The sequence below is a fragment of the Candoia aspera genome, chromosome 1 (genome assembly GCF_035149785.1).
Source record: "Candoia aspera isolate rCanAsp1 chromosome 1, rCanAsp1.hap2, whole genome shotgun sequence".
Taxonomy (NCBI): domain Eukaryota; kingdom Metazoa; phylum Chordata; class Lepidosauria; order Squamata; family Boidae; genus Candoia; species Candoia aspera.
In genome coordinates, this window is record NC_086153.1 from 224,368,751 (window position 1) to 224,388,133 (window position 19,383).

The 19,383-nt window shown below is 40.4% G+C and overlaps 1 protein-coding gene across 1 annotated transcript in view; it reads right to left on the bottom strand.

The window, feature by feature from the left end:
- IGFBP2 (insulin like growth factor binding protein 2) overlaps positions 1 to 11,800 on the bottom strand; it is a 64,434-nt gene extending 52,634 nt beyond the window's left edge. The window contains exon 1 of the mRNA XM_063288839.1: positions 11,358 to 11,800. Coding sequence (XP_063144909.1) covers positions 11,358 to 11,757 — 400 coding nt within the window. The 5' untranslated portion in view covers positions 11,758 to 11,800. The remainder of the gene's footprint in view (positions 1 to 11,357) is intronic.
- Positions 11,801 to 19,383: the final 7,583 nt, after the last annotated feature.

The window sequence follows — 19,383 nt, forward strand, 5'->3', positions numbered from 1 at the left end:
ACTCTTCAGGATGTCTGGCTCTAGCTCACTGACCACACCATCAAAGCTATCCCTGATATTGTTATCCTTCCTGTACAGGTCTTCTGTATATTCTTGCCACCTTTTCTTGATCTCTTCTTCTTCTGTTAGGTCCTTGCCATCTTTGTTTTTGATCATACCCATTTTTGCCTGGAATTTACCTCCGATGTTTCTAATTTTCTGGAAGAGGTCTCTTGTCCTTCCTATTCTATTGTCGTCTTCCACTTCCGCGCATTGCTTGTTTAAAAATAATTCCTTATCTCTTCTGGCTAACCTCTGGAATTTTGCATTTAATTGGGCATATCTCCCCCTATCACTGTTGCCTTTTGCTTTCCTTCTTTCTTGGGCTACTTCTAGTGTCTTAGCAGACAGCCATTTTGCCTTCTTGGTTTTCTCTTTCTTTGGGATGTATTTTGTTGCCACCTCCTGAACAATGCTGCCAACTTCTGTCCAGAGTTCTTCCGGGACCCTATCTACTAAGTCCAGTCCCTTAAATCTATTCTTCACCTCCACTGCATATTCCTTAGGAATATTAGTGAGCTCATATCTAGCTGATCTGTGGGTCTTCCCTAATCTCTTTAGTCTGATCCTAAATTGTGCAAGAAGAAGTTCGTGATTGGAACTACAGTCAGCTCGAGGCCTTGTTTTTACCGACTGTCCGCCACCTTTGGCTGCAAAGGATGTAGTCAATCTGATTTTGGTGTTGTCCATCTGGTGAAGTCCATGTATAAAGCCATCTCTTAGGTTGTTGGAAGAGAGTGTTTGTTATGCAGAGTGAATTGTCTTGGCAAAATTCTATCAGCCTATGTTCTGCTTCATTTTGTTCTCCCAGGCCATACTTACCTGTAATTCGAGGTGTCATTTGACTGCCCACCTTAGCATTCCAGTCTCCTGTGATGAAAATAACATCTCTTTTAGGCGTGTTGTCCAGTAGGTGCTGCAGATCCTCATAGAACTGCTCTACTTCAGCTTCTTCAGCATTTGTGGTTGGGGCATATATTTGGATCACTGTGATGTTAGATGGCTTGCCCTGAATTCGAATTGAGATCATTCTGTCGTTTTTTGGGTTGTATCCAAGCACTGCTTTAGCCACTTTACTATTAATTATGAAGGCTACTCCATTTCTTCTGTGGTCCTCTTGTCCACAGTAGTAGATCTGGTGGTCATTTGATGTGAAGTGGCCCATTCCAGTCCATTTCAGTTCACTGACGCCCAAAATGTCTATCTTTAATCTTGACATCTCACCAATAACCACATCCAATTTGCCCTGGCTCATAGATCTTACATTCCAGGTTCCAATGGTGTGTTGATCCTTAGAACATCGGATTCGCCGTTCACCACCAGCACCGTCGGCCGCTAGCCGTCCTTTCGGCTTTGAGCTAGCTGCGTCATCACGTCTGGGGCTAGTTGAGCTCATCCTCTGTTCCTTCCCAGTAGCATTTTGACCATCTTCCGACCTGGGGGTCTCATCTTCTGATGGTATACCGACATATCTCTGGTTGTACTGATCCATTTAGTTTTCACGGCAAGAATACTGGGGTGGGTTGCCATTACCTTCCCCAGGGATCGCCTTTAGTCTGACCTCTCTGTCATGACCTTCCCGTCTTGGGTGGCCCTTCACGGTTTAGCTCATGGCATCATTGAGGTGCTCAAGCTCCAGCACCACGACAAGGTAACGATCCTTTGCTGAAGATCTATATCTTAGTGGAAACCAATTCTATTTTTATCAAATAAAGATTTAGTAAGTTACAAACTTGCTGTTGGATTTCTTTATCTTGTTCAAATTCAGGAAGAAAAAGCACCCAACCCTTTGCAGCAAGGGTTTATCAGAAGATATATGAATGGTTTACTTTTTCATGCACTGTGTCATAGTACTAGCTATCAAAATGACAATGGGCGACTAGGGCATGCAAATCTAACAGGAGCTGGCTATATAACCATATTATTACTTAAGGTACATAATACATGCAGGCAAGAAAACAAAGTATGACATAGAAGCATCAGCATGCAATGTAAGGCTTCTCTGTAGAGCTATATACTGCATATAATGTCATATGTGTATCATTAAAAATCCTATTAGCATCATAGAAACCCAGAATTTCACCACCTTAAAATCTATTAAATGAAATGGAGATATGTATTTTATTTATTAAATAGTAAATCTATTTAGTTATTTACACACACACACACACACACACACACAAAGCACAGATTCTGGTTTTCTGGATCACGTTCTTATCCATCAAACCAAACCAAAGGATCATGCTCACATAATTTCAATACACATCTCACTTAAAGTGGGAGCAAGCAACTCAAGACCTTCACCAACTGCAAGGATCAAAAGATGATTAGCTAAAGGCAGAAAAAGTGCAGAGCTGTGACAAAGGGGAAGATGTTACAGTTGTCTAGAGAGCATGATTTTGTAAGGACAATTTGAGGGTGCTAAAGCTGCCTTTTTAAACATTCCTTTCCTGTTACTATGGCCCTATGCCAGACTTGGAATAGAAAGGCACCAGATGGAGATGAATGGTGGAAAGCCAACTAAATAGAGCAAGGTGTGAGCACATTCTTTGAGGAGGAGGGGGTACGTGGGTGGATTGTCATGTACTTCATAAATGTGAAGCTCCCTTGAGCTCTGGAGGCAGGCTACACTGTTCAGGGAAAAAGACTCAGATGGGTTCAGTACTATATGTTCACACTGTCCAGGAAACATCCACTTCTCAAATTTATATAGAGAATAAATCCAAAGGAGCTTTGCTTTCATCAAATCTTATTTTGATCAGAATCTGGATCAAAAAGGAATATCCACATTTAAGCTGCCTGGAGCTCCCAAAGAAAAGACAGGATGGAAGTCCATCAAATAAGTAAAACAGTCTAAGATAGTCATATTTTGGCCAGTAGGCCATATCAAGTTCGTATAACTTGTACATATTGTAGAGCTTGTACTGTAAGTTATTTGCTAAGAAAAAGAACACAAAGAGGGCATATAAAGATTAAGGGAGATATATATAGGAGGATGTATCTCAGGTACCCTGATGTAATATATTTTTGGCTTCAGAAGACTTAAAATATTTATTTTATTTATTTATCATATTTTTATCACTTAGTATCAAATATATTAAGTTCAGAAATTGATTAAGAGTCAGTTCAGCTAATGACACACTATAGGAATTAAAATAATTAGCTAGATCTTTTAGTTTTGGGGCTCTCCTTTGAATCAACTGCAGTTTCTGGGATAGCATCAAGTTTGTCTGCCCCAAAAGATTTCTTCAGCATACACTATGGACCAAGCAGCAGCGCAACACAGCACCACTGGTGCTATAAATGAAGCCTGGCTCTCTTTATTTCCCCACACATCCCATCTGATTATTCTACTCAAAAGGTTGTAAGGAGGAACAATAATGATAAATTCTGCAAAAGGGGGTTTAATTTAGTTACATGTGTTATTTAGCACCCAAATCAAGTTTAAATGCTAGTTAGAAAAGATTACAATGTTTTTATTTAGAGAAATATGTAGGGGTCTAAGAAGTCCTTAAAAGCTTGCTCTGCCTTTGTCTCAGTGCTCTTATCCTGCTCATATCACTGTCAGAAAGTGGTCTTTACCCTAAAACAATCACAAAAGTAAAGTGATGCCATGCATGAGCTGGTCTATTATTGAACTCAGCTATGGAAAGGAGGAGGAGGTGTTTTATCTTCCTGCTGCAGCTGAGTCTGTCCCTGTAGTTCTCCATGGGTTTGGAGGGCAGGAGATGCCGAATACGAAATATTTTAGGTCAGTATGAAATTAGAAGTCAATAGGAAATTTGATAGGTAAGACTGAAGGCTTCTTTTCTTCCAAGGACCACATTCCTTCAGGAGTAATCTCTTGTAATCACTTGTCAATCATTCTCAGATCTTATTTCTTTTCTCTTCCTCTTCACACCACAGGCTACTTTATGTTAGTACAGCTTGCATAGGTATTTGAAATTAGATGGATTGGATGCCTTAGATGGATCAGATGCATGAGACTCTAAAGCAGGACAGGCAGTTTCCAGCACCCCATTTGCCACATTCCAGTACTCCAAGATTTTGCTTCTGAAATTCAGCAGCAAAATTACAGAATTTCAGAAGCATTATTTTATCTTCTATATTTGACAGTGGGAATTAAAGGCTTCTGGGATGGAAATCGCTCCCATTTCTACTCTCAAAAAACCATTATAAACCTCCTAAATGAGGCCCAACTCATTTCACTGAAATCTGGCAATGAAACAGCTGAACTACAGCAGTGCAACTTGTGGCTGTTAGGTGAAGGACGTTAGGGACTTAAAGACAGAACCCCTAACCTTTGAGAGGTGAACTACTCCCATTTCTACCTCTAAAACCCCTTCCCCTTCTAGTGACATTGTCACATCAGTGGGTATATTTCTGCAGCTTTCCAACAGGACAAGAGACTGAGTTTGGGTCTTTAACCCTTTGGAAATGCTCAACCCCTGGTTTGGTAGACCAGTTTTACATCTCATTAAAAAAAAACACAACTATGCAAGAGATTCTATTGTTCTATCAGAATTCTTGGTGCTTGCTCAGCTTATTCTGAGGGTAAGTTAGCTTTGATAATTTGGCCATATAAATCACTATAACAGTGTACACAATAATGATGATTATGGATCGCCTAAAAATATTATCAGTAAATAAATCTAATGGAATGGGAAATGATGCTATAGCTGATTATTTTTAAATATGAGCTCAAATGCACTTACATTTAAAGTATAATGCAAGGTTATCTGGGAGAAAGCAGTTCCATTACATCTCCATCTAAGTATAGTCATAGCAGGCAAATCAACAAAAGGTGATAAAGGGTGTTGATCCAAAAATGCAATTCAGTTTAGAAATTCATCAGCGCAAGAATGAATTTATATGTGATTGTGAGACTCCTGCAACTATGCTGCATATAATTAGAACTGCCCAATCATATATTGCAGCTGCTGTGGGACCTCTGTTTTTATTCAAATCACCAATGGACTGGATATTTGTGGCTAGAGCTGCCCTTTTGCTCCATCTAACTCAATGGGAATTCATTGACTGCACTAAATGTCATAAAAGGCATTTAGTGCTGCCCTTTCCAAGGAATTTATATACTTAACAAAAGGAAGCCCCCCCAAAACCTATACATTCACAGTACTATATAATTATGGATATAGTACATATAGTGTATGCAATAGTTAAATGTATTTCATAAATTCATTCATTCAACCAATTCACAAATCAAAGTAATTAAAATGAAAACTTTTCTCCAGACACAACAGTAGAGATTTACTGTCCAATTCTTTTTAAAGGCCACTGAATTTCTGCAATGCTTCTAGGTAGTTTCTAGTGAGAACATCCAGTACCAAACCAAAGAACAGTGTTCTTTGAGGACCATAAAACTTAATTAGATGGGGACACTAGACAGTATTTCAATGTACATGGAACTAGGTAGGAGAACTGGCACAGGAGAAATAAAGAGGAGCTCAAAATCACTGAGGGCAGTTCTAGTTTAAACAGCTACCAGGGACATAAAATTATGAATGAAGAGTTGAAAGTATGCTTGGCTAAAAAAAAGGATGTCCGCCTAGTGCTACCTGTTTGTTTAAACTATCATTTAAGCAGACAGAAATTTTAAAAGCTAGAGGTAAAACATCCAGGCTTTATACAATGATTATTAGATAAGAATGTTTTGGTTTCTATAAAGTGTCACATACTAAATCCAAAATGAAATGATATTGACTGTACACAGGTTACTCTAACATCCATTGTAAATGTACCCACATCTTAATTTTAATATGAAATTACCTTTTAACTCATACCCAGAACTTTACTTAGGGATTTTCCATCTTGCTTCAAAATCATTTAGCTTTAAAAGAGGTGAATAATCCTTTACTATGTCCGAGTCCAAACATGCTTTGTAACATGAATCTGATGGAACAGGGCTCTGCAATTACTGGAGTCTACATTACCAGAAGTTGTAAAATCCTCTGAGTTGAAAGCTAACGTAGCATCAGGCCAAAGGCTAAATTCCAGAGGAGGTCATCACTTTTCCAACACTTCATTCCAGAAGAGTTTGAAAGTTGCACAGAAAATGTCTTCCACCTTGATTAAAATGCTATTTCAAAACTGTAAAAAGCCCTAATGCAGTAATGCTTTAGAGAATGAAGAGCAACCTTTTCTTCCCTTAACATTCTGTAACTGTTTCCGCTTAGGATTGAAATGAACTATCGATTCAGACCTCTGTTCCTGGTATTATTCCTGCTCAGAATATAATCTCATTCTTGCTTGCTTGTGACCAAAGGGACAGAGTGAGCAGGTGATCATTTTCTAAACCAGTGATTCTCAACCTTGGCAGCTTGAAGATGTTTGGACTTCAACTCACAGAATTCCCCAGCCAGCAAGGAATTCTGGGAGTTGAAGTCCACAAATCCTCAAGCTGCCAAGGTTGAGAAATACCATTCTAAACTGTATACCTGTACAACACACGGCAAGTTAGAATTACAATTCTGTTTTAAGTATTCTAAATGCTTTTCAAACATGTATCACTCATAGAAAAAGAGAAATACATGACTCATCTTCTAAATGTTTAATTACGTATTTGGTGTTTATTAGTTCTAAGTTACCAAAATTATTATTTTATTCTTTAAAACTGAGTAGCCATTCTAACCCCACTTGGAATGCTCACATATAGTGCTGAATCTTCAACGAAATCTAGATAACCCCAGGGGAAAAACAGTAAAATGGGTTGTGTGATAAGAGCAATTTCAATGACCGATGAGTCAATAATCCACTTGGCAAAGTCTTAAATGACCACTGATGTTCAAGTTATGGGGGAAAATTTAAAAAAGGAAAGGGGGCAAAAATCAACTTAGAAAACCCAAACTTTTATAGAATCACTAACACTATGGATAAGAAAGCCAAATGTCCCAGGACATGTTGCAACCATCTGATTTGTTGTAGCATGCAATCATGTAGGTTCATTCTGTCAGATATCCAAAGCACCCCAAGCTAGCAGTGAACTGAGGAACAGTGGGCACTATATCAGGTTCACAAAGTAAGACCAAAGAGAGTAAAAATGGGAAAAAACAGAAAAAAAAATACCAGGGTGGCACACAGAAGAAACTTTCTGGGAGAAGATTACAGTAGGTGTACCATATGTCATCCTTTTTCAAATGCTAAGCATTTCCACTAAATGTTTATGAGAGTGCCAACAGTCAACGGTACCTTGGCAGTCCAATGCTTGCTTAGATTTTCCAAGCTCAGTGGACCTTGGTCCCCATGCACACAACTGTAGCAGTCTTTTTATCAGGAGCTTTCAGAGTTACTCTGATACTGTTATCAGAGTATGAAGACAGATCTTAGAAATGGGAATAGAGACAGTATCCTCTAATGCCAATGCACACATGAAGCTTCAAGGCTTTGAGATAATCTTATTTCAAATGCTGTCCAGAAAACTAATATTCCTCTTTCCTACACTATCCCCAGTAAAGAACAGTACTGCTTATGGAGAAGCCACTGAGAAGGATAAATGTAATCCTAGCATTTGTGTATCTTTTCTGCAAATTAAATGGAGATGCATGGTTCTTGGATTTTGGATATGAACAGTTCCCAGGCTAATATATGATGTAATAAACAATCAACAGTCTTAGCTCCTAAAACTGCATATAGGATTGCTGATCCTCATTCACCAAATTGTATTCAAATCAATAGGAAGAAAGTTGCAGTTCTCTGAGAAGTGAGGTTAATTTAAAATATATCTTATTAAAAAAATTGGAATAAAATTCATGAAGTCATTACACAGAGGATCTCGAAGAATACATTGAGACCAGCTGGTGGTGTTTGACTGTAGACATGGGTAGCAGCAGTAAATAGAATGTCATCGTTGTTGACTTAATAGAAGTGAAGAAAGAAATCCAATTAAATTCCAATTAGATATTGTTGAAGTCAGTCTAGTTTTAATTAAGTTCCTTTATGAAGGAAGATGTGTTATTCAGAATTTTATAAAACTTAACCCCAAAGGTTATAATTATACTTGGACTATTGTTTTGATTCCCACAGTTCAGAAGAATACTCACAGCCGGTTTTGCAATCAGAAATGGCACCTATTCTTGCTATGGATTATTTGTATTTCTTCCTGCATGCAGCTTTTCTGGACTGGCAGCACAGGCTTTAATGTAAGATTAAACAATACCAAAGCCCACAGTAGAAGCTTATCCAGTCTTATTCCTTGTTTCTCTCCAGCAACCTTCCTGACTCTCATCAGACAAAATCAGCTTCCCACCCCTTATTTTAGGAATTGAATTCCAGTCCTCAATTAAGAGAAGGCTTACCCCTCTCGACCTTCTCTATACAAATAATTAGAATCCATGGAATACACACAGAGCTTTAAATCAGCACCTAAATGTTGGCAGATGAGAGTGCTCTTGCCAAAGTATATTCCATTCAAATTATATTAAATTCAAATTGGTATCTCCCCAGTTTCAAAGAGGGATCTTAAACCTCTGTCTCTTACAATAAAACTCAGCAAAAGTGGTTTCTTCTCATTCTCCCGCTCTGCTTATATAATGGGAAAACTCTCATAACCTGTTCATTCGTTGCAAGCATCCTTCTGGAATGTGTAGTGATCAAAGACGGTTTTCTGCTCAGAAGTTCCTCTTTATCCAGCTAATTGTTTCTAATAACCCTCTTACCTATTAACCTATTTTCTCAGGTACTACAGTTTAAAGCAAGCTGTGCTTTCCTCTAAACATCCACGGTTTTAAGCAATGCAGTTCCATACTATTATAGTTACATTGGGTCAGCCTTCAGCCACCTCTTGACCCAGTACTAAGAAAGACAGTTATTTCATAAAAGGTAAGTATTACCAGTAAAACTATTATGAAAGATCTTTTAAAAATTCTATCAAGCTATGTTAATGAAACAAATTTTTGGTATAAAACACGGATTATAGAAGAATTATTTCATTCAAGTGTTAGCTGTATTTGAAATCCCCTTTAGTGTATCTTCTAATGCTTATGACTTTTTGAAAGTCCCGTAGTTAGGAGACCGAAGTTCCACTGCCTTGTTTAAACCTGCAACCCTGAACAGACTAACTAAATTCAAGTCCCACTGAATTTAGAAAGAATTCTTTTGACTAAGTATGGAGACATAGGAGCGTACCGTATGTCGCTTAGGTGTATAGAGTACATTTATAAGGATAATTGGGAAGAATTTGTGAAGGAATTATGTATAATACATATTATGTGAAAGAAATGCTATGCATACCACTGGGGAAAGATGGTTTTTAGGACAGCTTCTTCTAATCCTAGCCATAATAGCATGAAAGATAAAGACTAAAATTCTTTACCTCAGGCAGAGTAAGTTTTAATTTCACTGTAATTAACTGTTTGAGCCAAAGGGCTTTGGCTAAGACAGTCAAGATAAGCTTTTAAATGGTAAATTGCAGTACCCTCTGGTCACAATAGGTTTTGGAGATCACAAAAAATTAAATGTGTACAGTGTGTCCTATAACAGTTCATGGGACAGTTGAATTTGCCATGGGTATATTGTATTACACTGTTTTCCATAACAAGTATTAAAAATGTCCTTAAATATCACTGGCGATATAAACTAGGGAACAATGGCTGTCTATCCCTCTTCAGCACATCTGCTTAATGTTTAGGGATATATACCTTGTATTTGACACCAAAAACACCGCAGTGTAATTATCAAATTACTTGCAAGAAACACAAAATAAAGTGTGAAATTCAGAGATCAGAATTCTGAACTGGGTTTCCAATACTACATGAGGGATTGTTTTCCCTTTTAATGCTCTTACCATTTCCTGCTCTGCTCCATGCAATACATGTATTAAAATATTTGCATAATAATCAACATCTCAGACAGTGTTATGCAGTGCATTTTATACAGGAAATTAAATCTGAAACTTTTTATAAAGGACCTGTCGAAAACGGAATCTTGTATTTTCCAGCCAGGCATGATATAGTTCAGAATTCTAACACCCCCAGCCTACTATTTCATTCTGCATCAACACATACAGGTTATATCCACAACATGGCATCTGTACTGTCATCAGGACAGGACTTTGTGATAGAAGTCTAAGACTCCTACAGCAGAATAAATTCCAAAGACCCACCAAATACATCTCATATTTTAAGCAAGTGAAAGCATTAATAACTCTGCAGAGGGCTATACATAAAATAATTGCGTCCAACTGTTCAAGTTACCTAGCTGTTTCTCTGCTCAGATTAGAACTCCAATATCCATACTATCACCAATCCAACTTCCCAATATCATCTGCCTTACTTTCTACTACTGATTATCCTCTCATCAGCTTCCTACATCCTATTCCTTAGATTCTCCTCTCCCTCAGCCCTTCTTCAAGTTATCTTTCATGCTCTTCTCCTATGCATTTCAGATGGGCTTTCCCTATTGCTTTACATTCTGTTCTCTCACAGTCGGTAGCCTCACATTCACATTATTGATCTCGTCACCATTCTTTGCTCCCAAACTTCTCTCCAGAGTTCCCCTCTTCCACATGCAACCCTGAATTCCTCACACATGGCTTCTCAGGTAAGTCAGCCTGCTTCTTGAGCCATTTGCAGTTTCTGCTACTTAAAGAGACATCATGCTCTGCATGTTTCCACACAAACTCTGATATGCTTCTCGGGGTGCCACCAAACCATTCCATTAGCTTCTGCCCAACCATCCAGCCACTTAAAACCTGTAACATATTTTCTGTATCAGGAAACACTGAACAATGCAAAAACCAAAACATCATCAGGGTCTTCAAATAAGTGCCCAGAGAACATTTTCTTCACTTCACCTTACCCGGTAAATATTAGGAAAAACGCTTTATTCCAGCCGTGAGCTCCAGAATTGCACTATTAGATAATTAAGCTCCGGCAGGCAGTCACCTTGCTTTTCCTAACCTCAAGCCCAAACTTAGGAAATTCTCCCATATAATCAGCCCTAGAATTTAACTACCTCCAGAGGAGGCACTGGGGCTCAATTTTGCCTTAAAATTCTTCACCACAGTCTTAGAAAAGGACATCGAAGGTTACTCAGTGGTGATTGTAACACTTGATTAACTATATTATTATTTAGTCCAGGTCTAAGTCGTTTGGGGGAATATTTAGAGCTTGGAAAGCCTTTGTTCCTCCCGTTTCGGGGAAAAGACTCTGCCCCTTCTCAGAAGACCGGGTCCTGGGACTGAAACTGAAACAGGATGGGAAGGGTCAAGTCCAGCCTTACGTCCCTAACCCCAAGGGCAATTCCGCGTTGCTCGCTCCCTCGGAAGCCCGCCGCAGCCCGCCGCGCGGAGACCCTCCACTCACCCGCCCCGGGATGCTCGACGATGGCGGCGCCGTACTCAGCGGCGTCGCTCCACCGGGCGCAGGTGCCCTCTCCGTGCATCAGCGCCCGAAGGGGCAGCTCAGAGCCGGGACTCGGGTAGCAGCGGAACCCGGAGACGCAACGTGGCGTGTACACCCCGCAGGGCTCCCCCTCGAAGCGGGCACAGACTGGACAGCAGCCACAGCCGGGCTCCCGCACTAGCTCCGGGCAGGCGGCGGTCTCGGGTCCGGCGGGGGGGCAGGCGGCGAGGCGGTCGGCGGTGCACGGCGGGCAACGAAACAGCACCTCGGGCAGCGCCAGTCCGGTTGGCGGCAAGGACGCCCACCAGCCCAGCCCGAGCCACAAGCAGGAGCCGACGACCAGCTGCGGCAGCTGCACCATCCTGGCGGCGGCACCGCTCGACTGAATGACCGGCTGGGCAGGTGCTGCTGGGCGAGCGACTGGAGAGAGCCCGGCACCGCTGGGTCCTAGAGGCAGGCGGACGGGCGTCGCTCCACCCTCAGCTGGCGCGGCGCGCGGAGGGAGCAGCTCCCTCACGCCCTGCCCGCCCCCGCCTCATCTTCTCGCGCGCCTCCGCGACCCTGGCCGAGCGGGGCTCGCTTTGCAGCCCAGCCAAAAGTTCAGAGGCACCTTCCCTCCCCACCTGCGTGGCAGGCGGAAATTCAACAGGTGCGGCAACAATTTGTATCCCAGGCCCCGGCTTTCCCCGAGAAGTCTCTTCAAGGTCAGAAGTTGGCTGACTCTCCCGCGTAGGGATATGATGAAATAACAAGTTGAACCAAAAAAACCGGAGGAGAATTGGAACATCGGGGCCTGTACCTGCTTCATCAAGCTATTGCCCTGCTGGGCACCCAAGCTGGGGCTGACCCGATCCCAGATTTTTGCCCATGGCCTGTAACTCTGAAGTTTGGCTTTCATTTACTGCGATTCTGTACTCAATTTTCTGCATGCAGTATGTAGACTGCCTTCAGAGCATCCCTTTGGAAATAAAGCTGCCCAAAGCTTGTAGCCTTAGTTATCAAATAAAGGTGCAAATAAATACATTTCAGTGGCCAACTAAAGGAAGGGCTTCCGTCTGCTTTTTTTGCATTGTGCTGTTTGGATTTACTCTGGTTTTTGTTTTTCATACTTAGGATTTAATTTTTTGGGAGAAGTACATTTTTAGAAACCTTAGTTATTATCATCATCACTGTATCTTCATTTAAGCTGGGCTTTTACCTACTTTAGGAAACACTGCCATCAAGAGGTAATTTTTGAGATTATAAAACATATAAAATCCTAAGCCATTTTGGAGGCCTTGGCCACAGTCAGCTGATGGCAATGAGGGTAAACATACCAATGGTTGCTACTGGCTGGCAGATACGTTTTGCAACCTTCAGTGGCCTAAATCTGGAAACCGTAGGCTCCTGGTGGGGGTGGGGGTGGGGGTGGGGGTGGGGGTGGGGGTTAGGGATAGTTAGGTGGATAGTTCTGCTGTCCCCACCACAACAGCAAATGTGGGAGACTGAGGAGATGGTGGCAAAATCAAACAGTCCCTGCACAGTCTGATGTTCTTTGACAGGGACAGACCTCCAGCAGAGCTGGTGGCAAATCTGTGCCCTTTCTTGAGGTGATATATTATTAACATAGATAAACCAAATGATAATGAGCAATATGTCTAGGCAGATTACATTTGGCACATGAAGAACCACATGCATTTCTTGGAGAGGAAGAAAGATTCCTGTTCCCTTTATGTTAACTCTGAACATTTGAAAGTGATTGACTTTTCTTTTTATCTGTTAAGGTTTAAAGATGGTTTAAGGAAAATTGATAGCTATGGATGAAATGAGTGTGAAATAATGGTTAATGCATTGCTCTTTTTATGGGCAAGCAATCCTTTCCACCCCGGGAAAACTATCAAGGTGGGATTTGGATGGGGTGGAGATGTTTCTCCATTGAGTTAGGGGCTGTATGAGACTACATTCTATCCACAGAAAGTTACCTGGATGTAAATGTATTGAGTGGGCTTCTCAACAATAAACCCCAATATGGGGCACATAGGAAATAGTGGGCCCACTCGTTCTAAAGCTGCTTTGTTCACCAGAAAGGCCTTTGGATCAGGGTCCTCTATGGCAAGCTGAAGGTGATATAACTGTTATTCTGACCCATTAGAACCGGTAAGGGAGGGCTAAAGAAAAAATTGAATGGAACGTGAATGTAATTCCACAGGCACGTCTTCTGTCACATTATGTTCTTCTAAAAAAATGCAGTTTTTTATTTAGTATATGTTATATGTTGAGAGCCAGTTTGACCTAATAGTTAAGGTGCTAGACTAGAACTGGGGAAACCCAAGTACTAGTCCTCCTTAGGCATGAAGCCAGCTGGATGATTTTGAGCCAGTCACTCTCTCTCAGCCCTAGGAAGCAGGCAGTGGCAAACTAATTCCAAAAATGTTGCCAAGGAAAATTCATGGACTTATCCAGTTAGCTGCCAGGAGTCAAGACAGACTCTCTCATACACATAGGTTATATGTGAGTAAACTCCATTAAAATCAGTGGGATTCATTTCTAAGGAGGCATGGACTGGCAAAGTCCATTAATCTGAAATATTTTTGATGCATAATATAATGCTATCATGATACTTTGTAGCACAATACTTGGCAAAGGCACTGGCATTTTGCATTCTGTGCAAGCATATATCCAATCAGGTTTTATGTTTTTTATAGTTTGGGGTTTTACAGTTGTTGTGAGATGCCCGGAGTTGTGTTTTAAGGTGGGCAGCCATACAAATCTTTTAAGTAAACAAATAAATAAACTTTAAAGCAGAGAATTCTGGCCATCCTGTAATTATGGACGCCATTATGAACAAAAATGCTATAAAGTGACTGAGCAGTCAGGTGACACTTTTTACTCTATATACTGGAAGCAATCTCTTGATAATTCAGCCATTCCGCATGGGCTGCACATGATCATCCTAATAATACCATCCGCAGTATGGAAGACTGGAAATAAATAGCTTCTGAAAATGCCTCCTGGAAAATACTCTTTTAAAAAAGAATTCTAAAGTTCAAAACCAAGCCAAAATAATTGCAGCTCCCCAAACCAAACACAAGTATAGCACTGAAAATACCGTAGCTGTAATTAATGCCTCAGGCAGCTGAAGACAGCTCACTTAAGCTCTGTTAGAGAAATATCAGATGATTATATTAAAAGGACTGTTGAATCCTAGGGCTACGCAGCGCTTTGGATTCAAAAGCAAAAAGGGCTTCTGAACTCACAGGAATGCAAATGTTGCATCTCTCTGCAACTCTGTGAAGTGGCCACACCTACAATAGGGCCACCTAGCTGTTTTAAATACACTTACCAGGAAAAAGAAAAAGAAAAAAAAATGCTAGAAGCCTGATTTTGCTGTTCCACTTCACTGGTGTAAATTACAGCCTGGAGAAATCTGTTAATAGTCCAATCCTATGCATGCCCACCCAGAAGTAAATCCCACTGAGTTTACTCCCACTCCCAGGTAAGTGGGTATAGAAGTGAAGCCTAAATTAGTAATGCACTTGTCAGAACACAGCCCTGATAAAAGCAGGACATGGCAGATAAGCAAATTCTGTAGGTGGGATAATTATATGTCTCCTCGACTCTTCTCTAAAAGGGAACACGAGTGGCATTTTCCTGGTTTTGCTATTTCAGTTCCTGGTAGCTCTCACTGATTGTAGATCAGAGGCTTAATTCAAATGCTAGCCTATATATCAACTTTGGGGAAGTGAAAGAGAAAGAGAGATTGAGAGAAAGATAATAAGCAGATGCAGAAGGAAATAGGTCAGGTGCTGGGACAACAGTGCCTCATTTGGTGGAAAAAAGACCAGGAAAAAGATGTGCTATTACAGATTCTGGCAAGACTGGCTAATGCTTTGAGAGTGAACTCATATAGCCGTTTGCTCTGGGTGGGGCTGTCCTGAGTAAATGCCCTGTGAAGGGACTTTACAAAGTTAGCACAGGGTTGCATCTGGCCTTTGAGACCATCCCTGTAATTGGGAGCAGTTTGGCCCCATAGCGTGGCTGCCTACTCCTGATTATTGGTTTCCAAGATGGTAGCCTGTGTAATCATGTTTGACTGGAAAAGCTTTGGAAGGAGAGGTCTCCCAGGGAGATTTTAGATCTTCCCTTCCTCATCGTTCTTAACAAACAGATGGTAATCATATAAGTAATAGAAAAGGGCATCTTCTTAGAAAAGGGATATCTTGACGAGGGTGTGATGGAGAAAAGGAGGGAGGAATGCCTCTTCTAAAATGGTACTAACATGTGCCACTATAAAAGAACTAAGTCATCATTGTGCATTAATTGGGTTTGTTTTTAACCATTCCTTTTTATAATATATGCAATTAATGTGACCAAACAATCAATGGAACCTTGTAGTTCTGTTCCTTTCTATTTCCTAATTTTTAGCTTTTCCATACTGCAGTTGGTCTACAACAGTGTTTCTCAACCTTGCAACTTTAAGATGTGTGGACTTCAACTCCCAGGATTCCCCAGCCAGCAACAACAAAAACAAAAACAAAAAACAAAAACAACCCCCCCCAAAAACTCTGCAACAACAGGATATTGAATGATCTCTCCACAAGGAAATAGAACAAAAGAAATTATTTTATGAAGGAAAGAAAGGAGTTTTTGCTTGTTTCGAATATGAAGCTGAAGTTAAGACATTAGGTATATTGAAGTAGGATCTCCTTTTATTTATTTATTACTAGAACCTCACACTCCACAGAATACAATAGTGCTTGGGAAGACCCTTATATATTTAGAATTACGCTCCAGGGTGTTTCTGAGCATATGCTCATCCCAAAAATGTGTTGTTAGAACCAAAACTAAGCTCTGAGTTCTTTCACACAGATAGATGTATACTAGGTTTTCCTCCGAATTTTCTTGGAGCCATCAAATTCGAGGAGGGGGAAATATACAGATAGTCCTTGCTTAACCACCACAATCGGGACTGGAATTTTGGTTGCTAAGCTAAGTGATCATTAAGCGAATTCGACGCATTTTACGATCTTGTTTGCAGTGGTTATTAAGCGAATCACCACAGTTAAGTGGTGAACCACATGGTTGTTAAGTGAATCGTGTGGTTCCCTGTTCATTTTGCTTGCCAGAAGCCATCCAAGAAGGTCGAAAATGGTGATCCCGTGACTCAGGATGCTGCAATGGTCATAAATGCAAACTGGTTGCCAAGCACCCAAATCATGATCACCTGACTGGGGGATGCTGCAACAGTCATAAGTGTGAGGACCAGTCGTAAGTAGGTTTTTCCAGCACCATCTTAAGTCCAAACCATCACTAAATAAATGGTCATTAAGCGAGGACTACCTGTAGTTGTTACTTACCCTGAGATCTACTGGTGGTTTCTAATTTATCTTCCACCTACACCTGAAGCATTCAAAATAAAACTTTTTTTCCCCTTCTGAATGCTGCAAATAATCCTGTTTTCTAAACTGCAAATGGTGCTTTGCTTTGACTTCACATGATGTGGGATGTGAAAGCAAGCCAGAACAGGCTGCATGAAAGAGAAGTTCCAGAGCTGACGGGGTGATGAAGGATTCTGAAGTCCCTTTTTCATAGCTGGAAACAGAAGTTACTTTTCAAGTGTTGGTGTGTTACTTACTAGTACAGGCATAGCTCAGAGACAGTGAGAGGGATCTAAGAGAGGCTGTTCCCCTTCAGTCAATGGGGTGTGGCAGTTCTTTTGCTGTCATTCACTTTCCTACTGTCATGTCGCAGAATGCTTAATCAGCTTGTGGCTGGGCAAATGAATGAAGTGGAAAAAAGCATGGGAACTAAATGCAAAATTAATGTCAGTGAGCAACTTCTGCTAATTAAGTTGTCTAAGTCTTGATCTCTGGAGAGCTGAATAATATTTTACTGACTGAGCAGTTACAGAGCCTTTGATATCAACACATTGATAATGCACAAAATGTTTTGAATTCTCAGTAATTAAAGGCATGTTGTTTTAAACAGACAACAGAATCTGAAAGACAGCGAGAGGTGAATACTACAAGCATTCTCGTGAGTGGACAGTTCAATAATATCATCACCCAGGCCTGGTAAGGCACTCATCCATCAGCATTCTACCTGCATAGCATTTACCAAGCTATCTTGTGATCCACGCCTGCCTGATTAAGGCTGCTGTCTGAGCATATCTACATACCTGAAACAAGCTCCATTGGTGTACGTCGTATGAACAGTATGATTGGACTAGGTCTTGCAGTTGCGGCTAAAGATTGTTTTCTGTGATAATTAATGATCATATTTGCTTGTTCATCTGTTTCAATCAAGGCATACAGAACTAGTTAAGCTGCAGTAACAAGGCGTCCAGTTTTGGATAGCACTAGTGATTTCCAGGTACATGTATGAATTAGAGTGAAATTCGAATGGCAAGAAGTGTTCCTACTCATTTTCAGTGAAGGTAAATGCTGTGTAAAGATGTAAGACTGCACACTCTGCAAAGCTCTTATAAATGGGCAATATACTCCAAATGATTATGCTCTTGGGTTTAGTAGAGGTGCACACACACACACACACACACACACACACACACAAATCTAACAACTGACTTTGCAAAGCTAAGAAATGCCATACTTTTAAATAGCAACCCAAAGACATTTAGGTACAATACATGATATGGATAACCTTTTTTTTGTAAAGTGAACAATTCTTGAATTTTCTAAATCAGAGCACTAAATCATTCACCAAATCAAGCATTTTTTTTTCACAACAGCATGGCTTGCTTTGTTCATTGAGTCCATCTCACCCATAGCTCCTGGCAGGGTAATGTTACCTGAAATTCATTTTTGGCTGTATTGTATAAATAACTTTCCACACTGAAATCTTTATAAATCCTGGAGAAGACTTAAAGCAGTCCCTTTGTTCAAAATGAGATACTTTGGAAGCCAGTATTCTCCTGCCATAGAGAACAGTATATTATGAAAAGCAGTTAGAACCTTTGTATTTAGTTTTAAGAATATTATGTTCTCAATAACTTTTAAACACCCAGGAGCTGAATGAACGGAAGTGAAAAAAACTAGAATAATGATGGATTCATTAGATGCTCTAGGTACTGCACCTCTACTGATTTAAGATGAATGTATTTACTTTTCATTATAAAAGTTGCCAATCAATATATATGATATACATAATATTTTAAAAACATTGATGCTTAACTGATTCCGGTTTTACTTAGCTGAAAGGTTGAGGCTAATAAGGAATTACCCTTCTATTTGGATACATGGAGGAACAATAAATGTTGTCTCTATAAATACTTTATGGATTACGGGTAAAGAAACAGTAAGCTTGGGGGGGAAAGCTCAAATGTGGGCTTTCTGAAAGGCAGTTGTGGGGGCATAAGAATGGCACAGGAGGAAATTGGTAATTAAATTAAGACAATGGAATACTTCAATGAATGTTGCATTAACACAACTAAATACAGAAATGCTGAAAATGCAGTACCGACTTCAGCTAACGTTCTAAGTGTTTACATATTTACTAAGACATAAATCTCACTGTATGTAGTGCAGAGTATTCTGAGTAAATATGTTAAGAATTGCTGGGTTTTAGACCACAGAAAGAATACTTTTTAAAAGCTAGCTTCAAAAAATGGAGAGAGGGGCAGAGAATGACCTCTTTTCAAACCTGCATGAGAAATATTGGTTGAGGGCAGGAACTGGAATGAAATTCTGCATTTTAAAACCATGCCAATATGCTCTCACTGCTCTGTTTGAAACTTGTAGGAGGGATACCCTTAGAGATTCTAGTGTGGGAGGGAAAATCCTGCAGACTGAGATATAGTTAACATAAATAATGAAAACGTTATGGGAACAGCATCTACGTTGTGTGCTGGTATAACTTCTGCTTAATTTGGGTCCTAAGGACTGGAACGACTCTTTTAACATGTTGATCTATCTATCCTTTAGCAGGGATGTGGTGGCGCTGTGGGTTAAACCGCTGAGCTGCTAAGCTTGCCAATCGGAAGGTTGGCGGT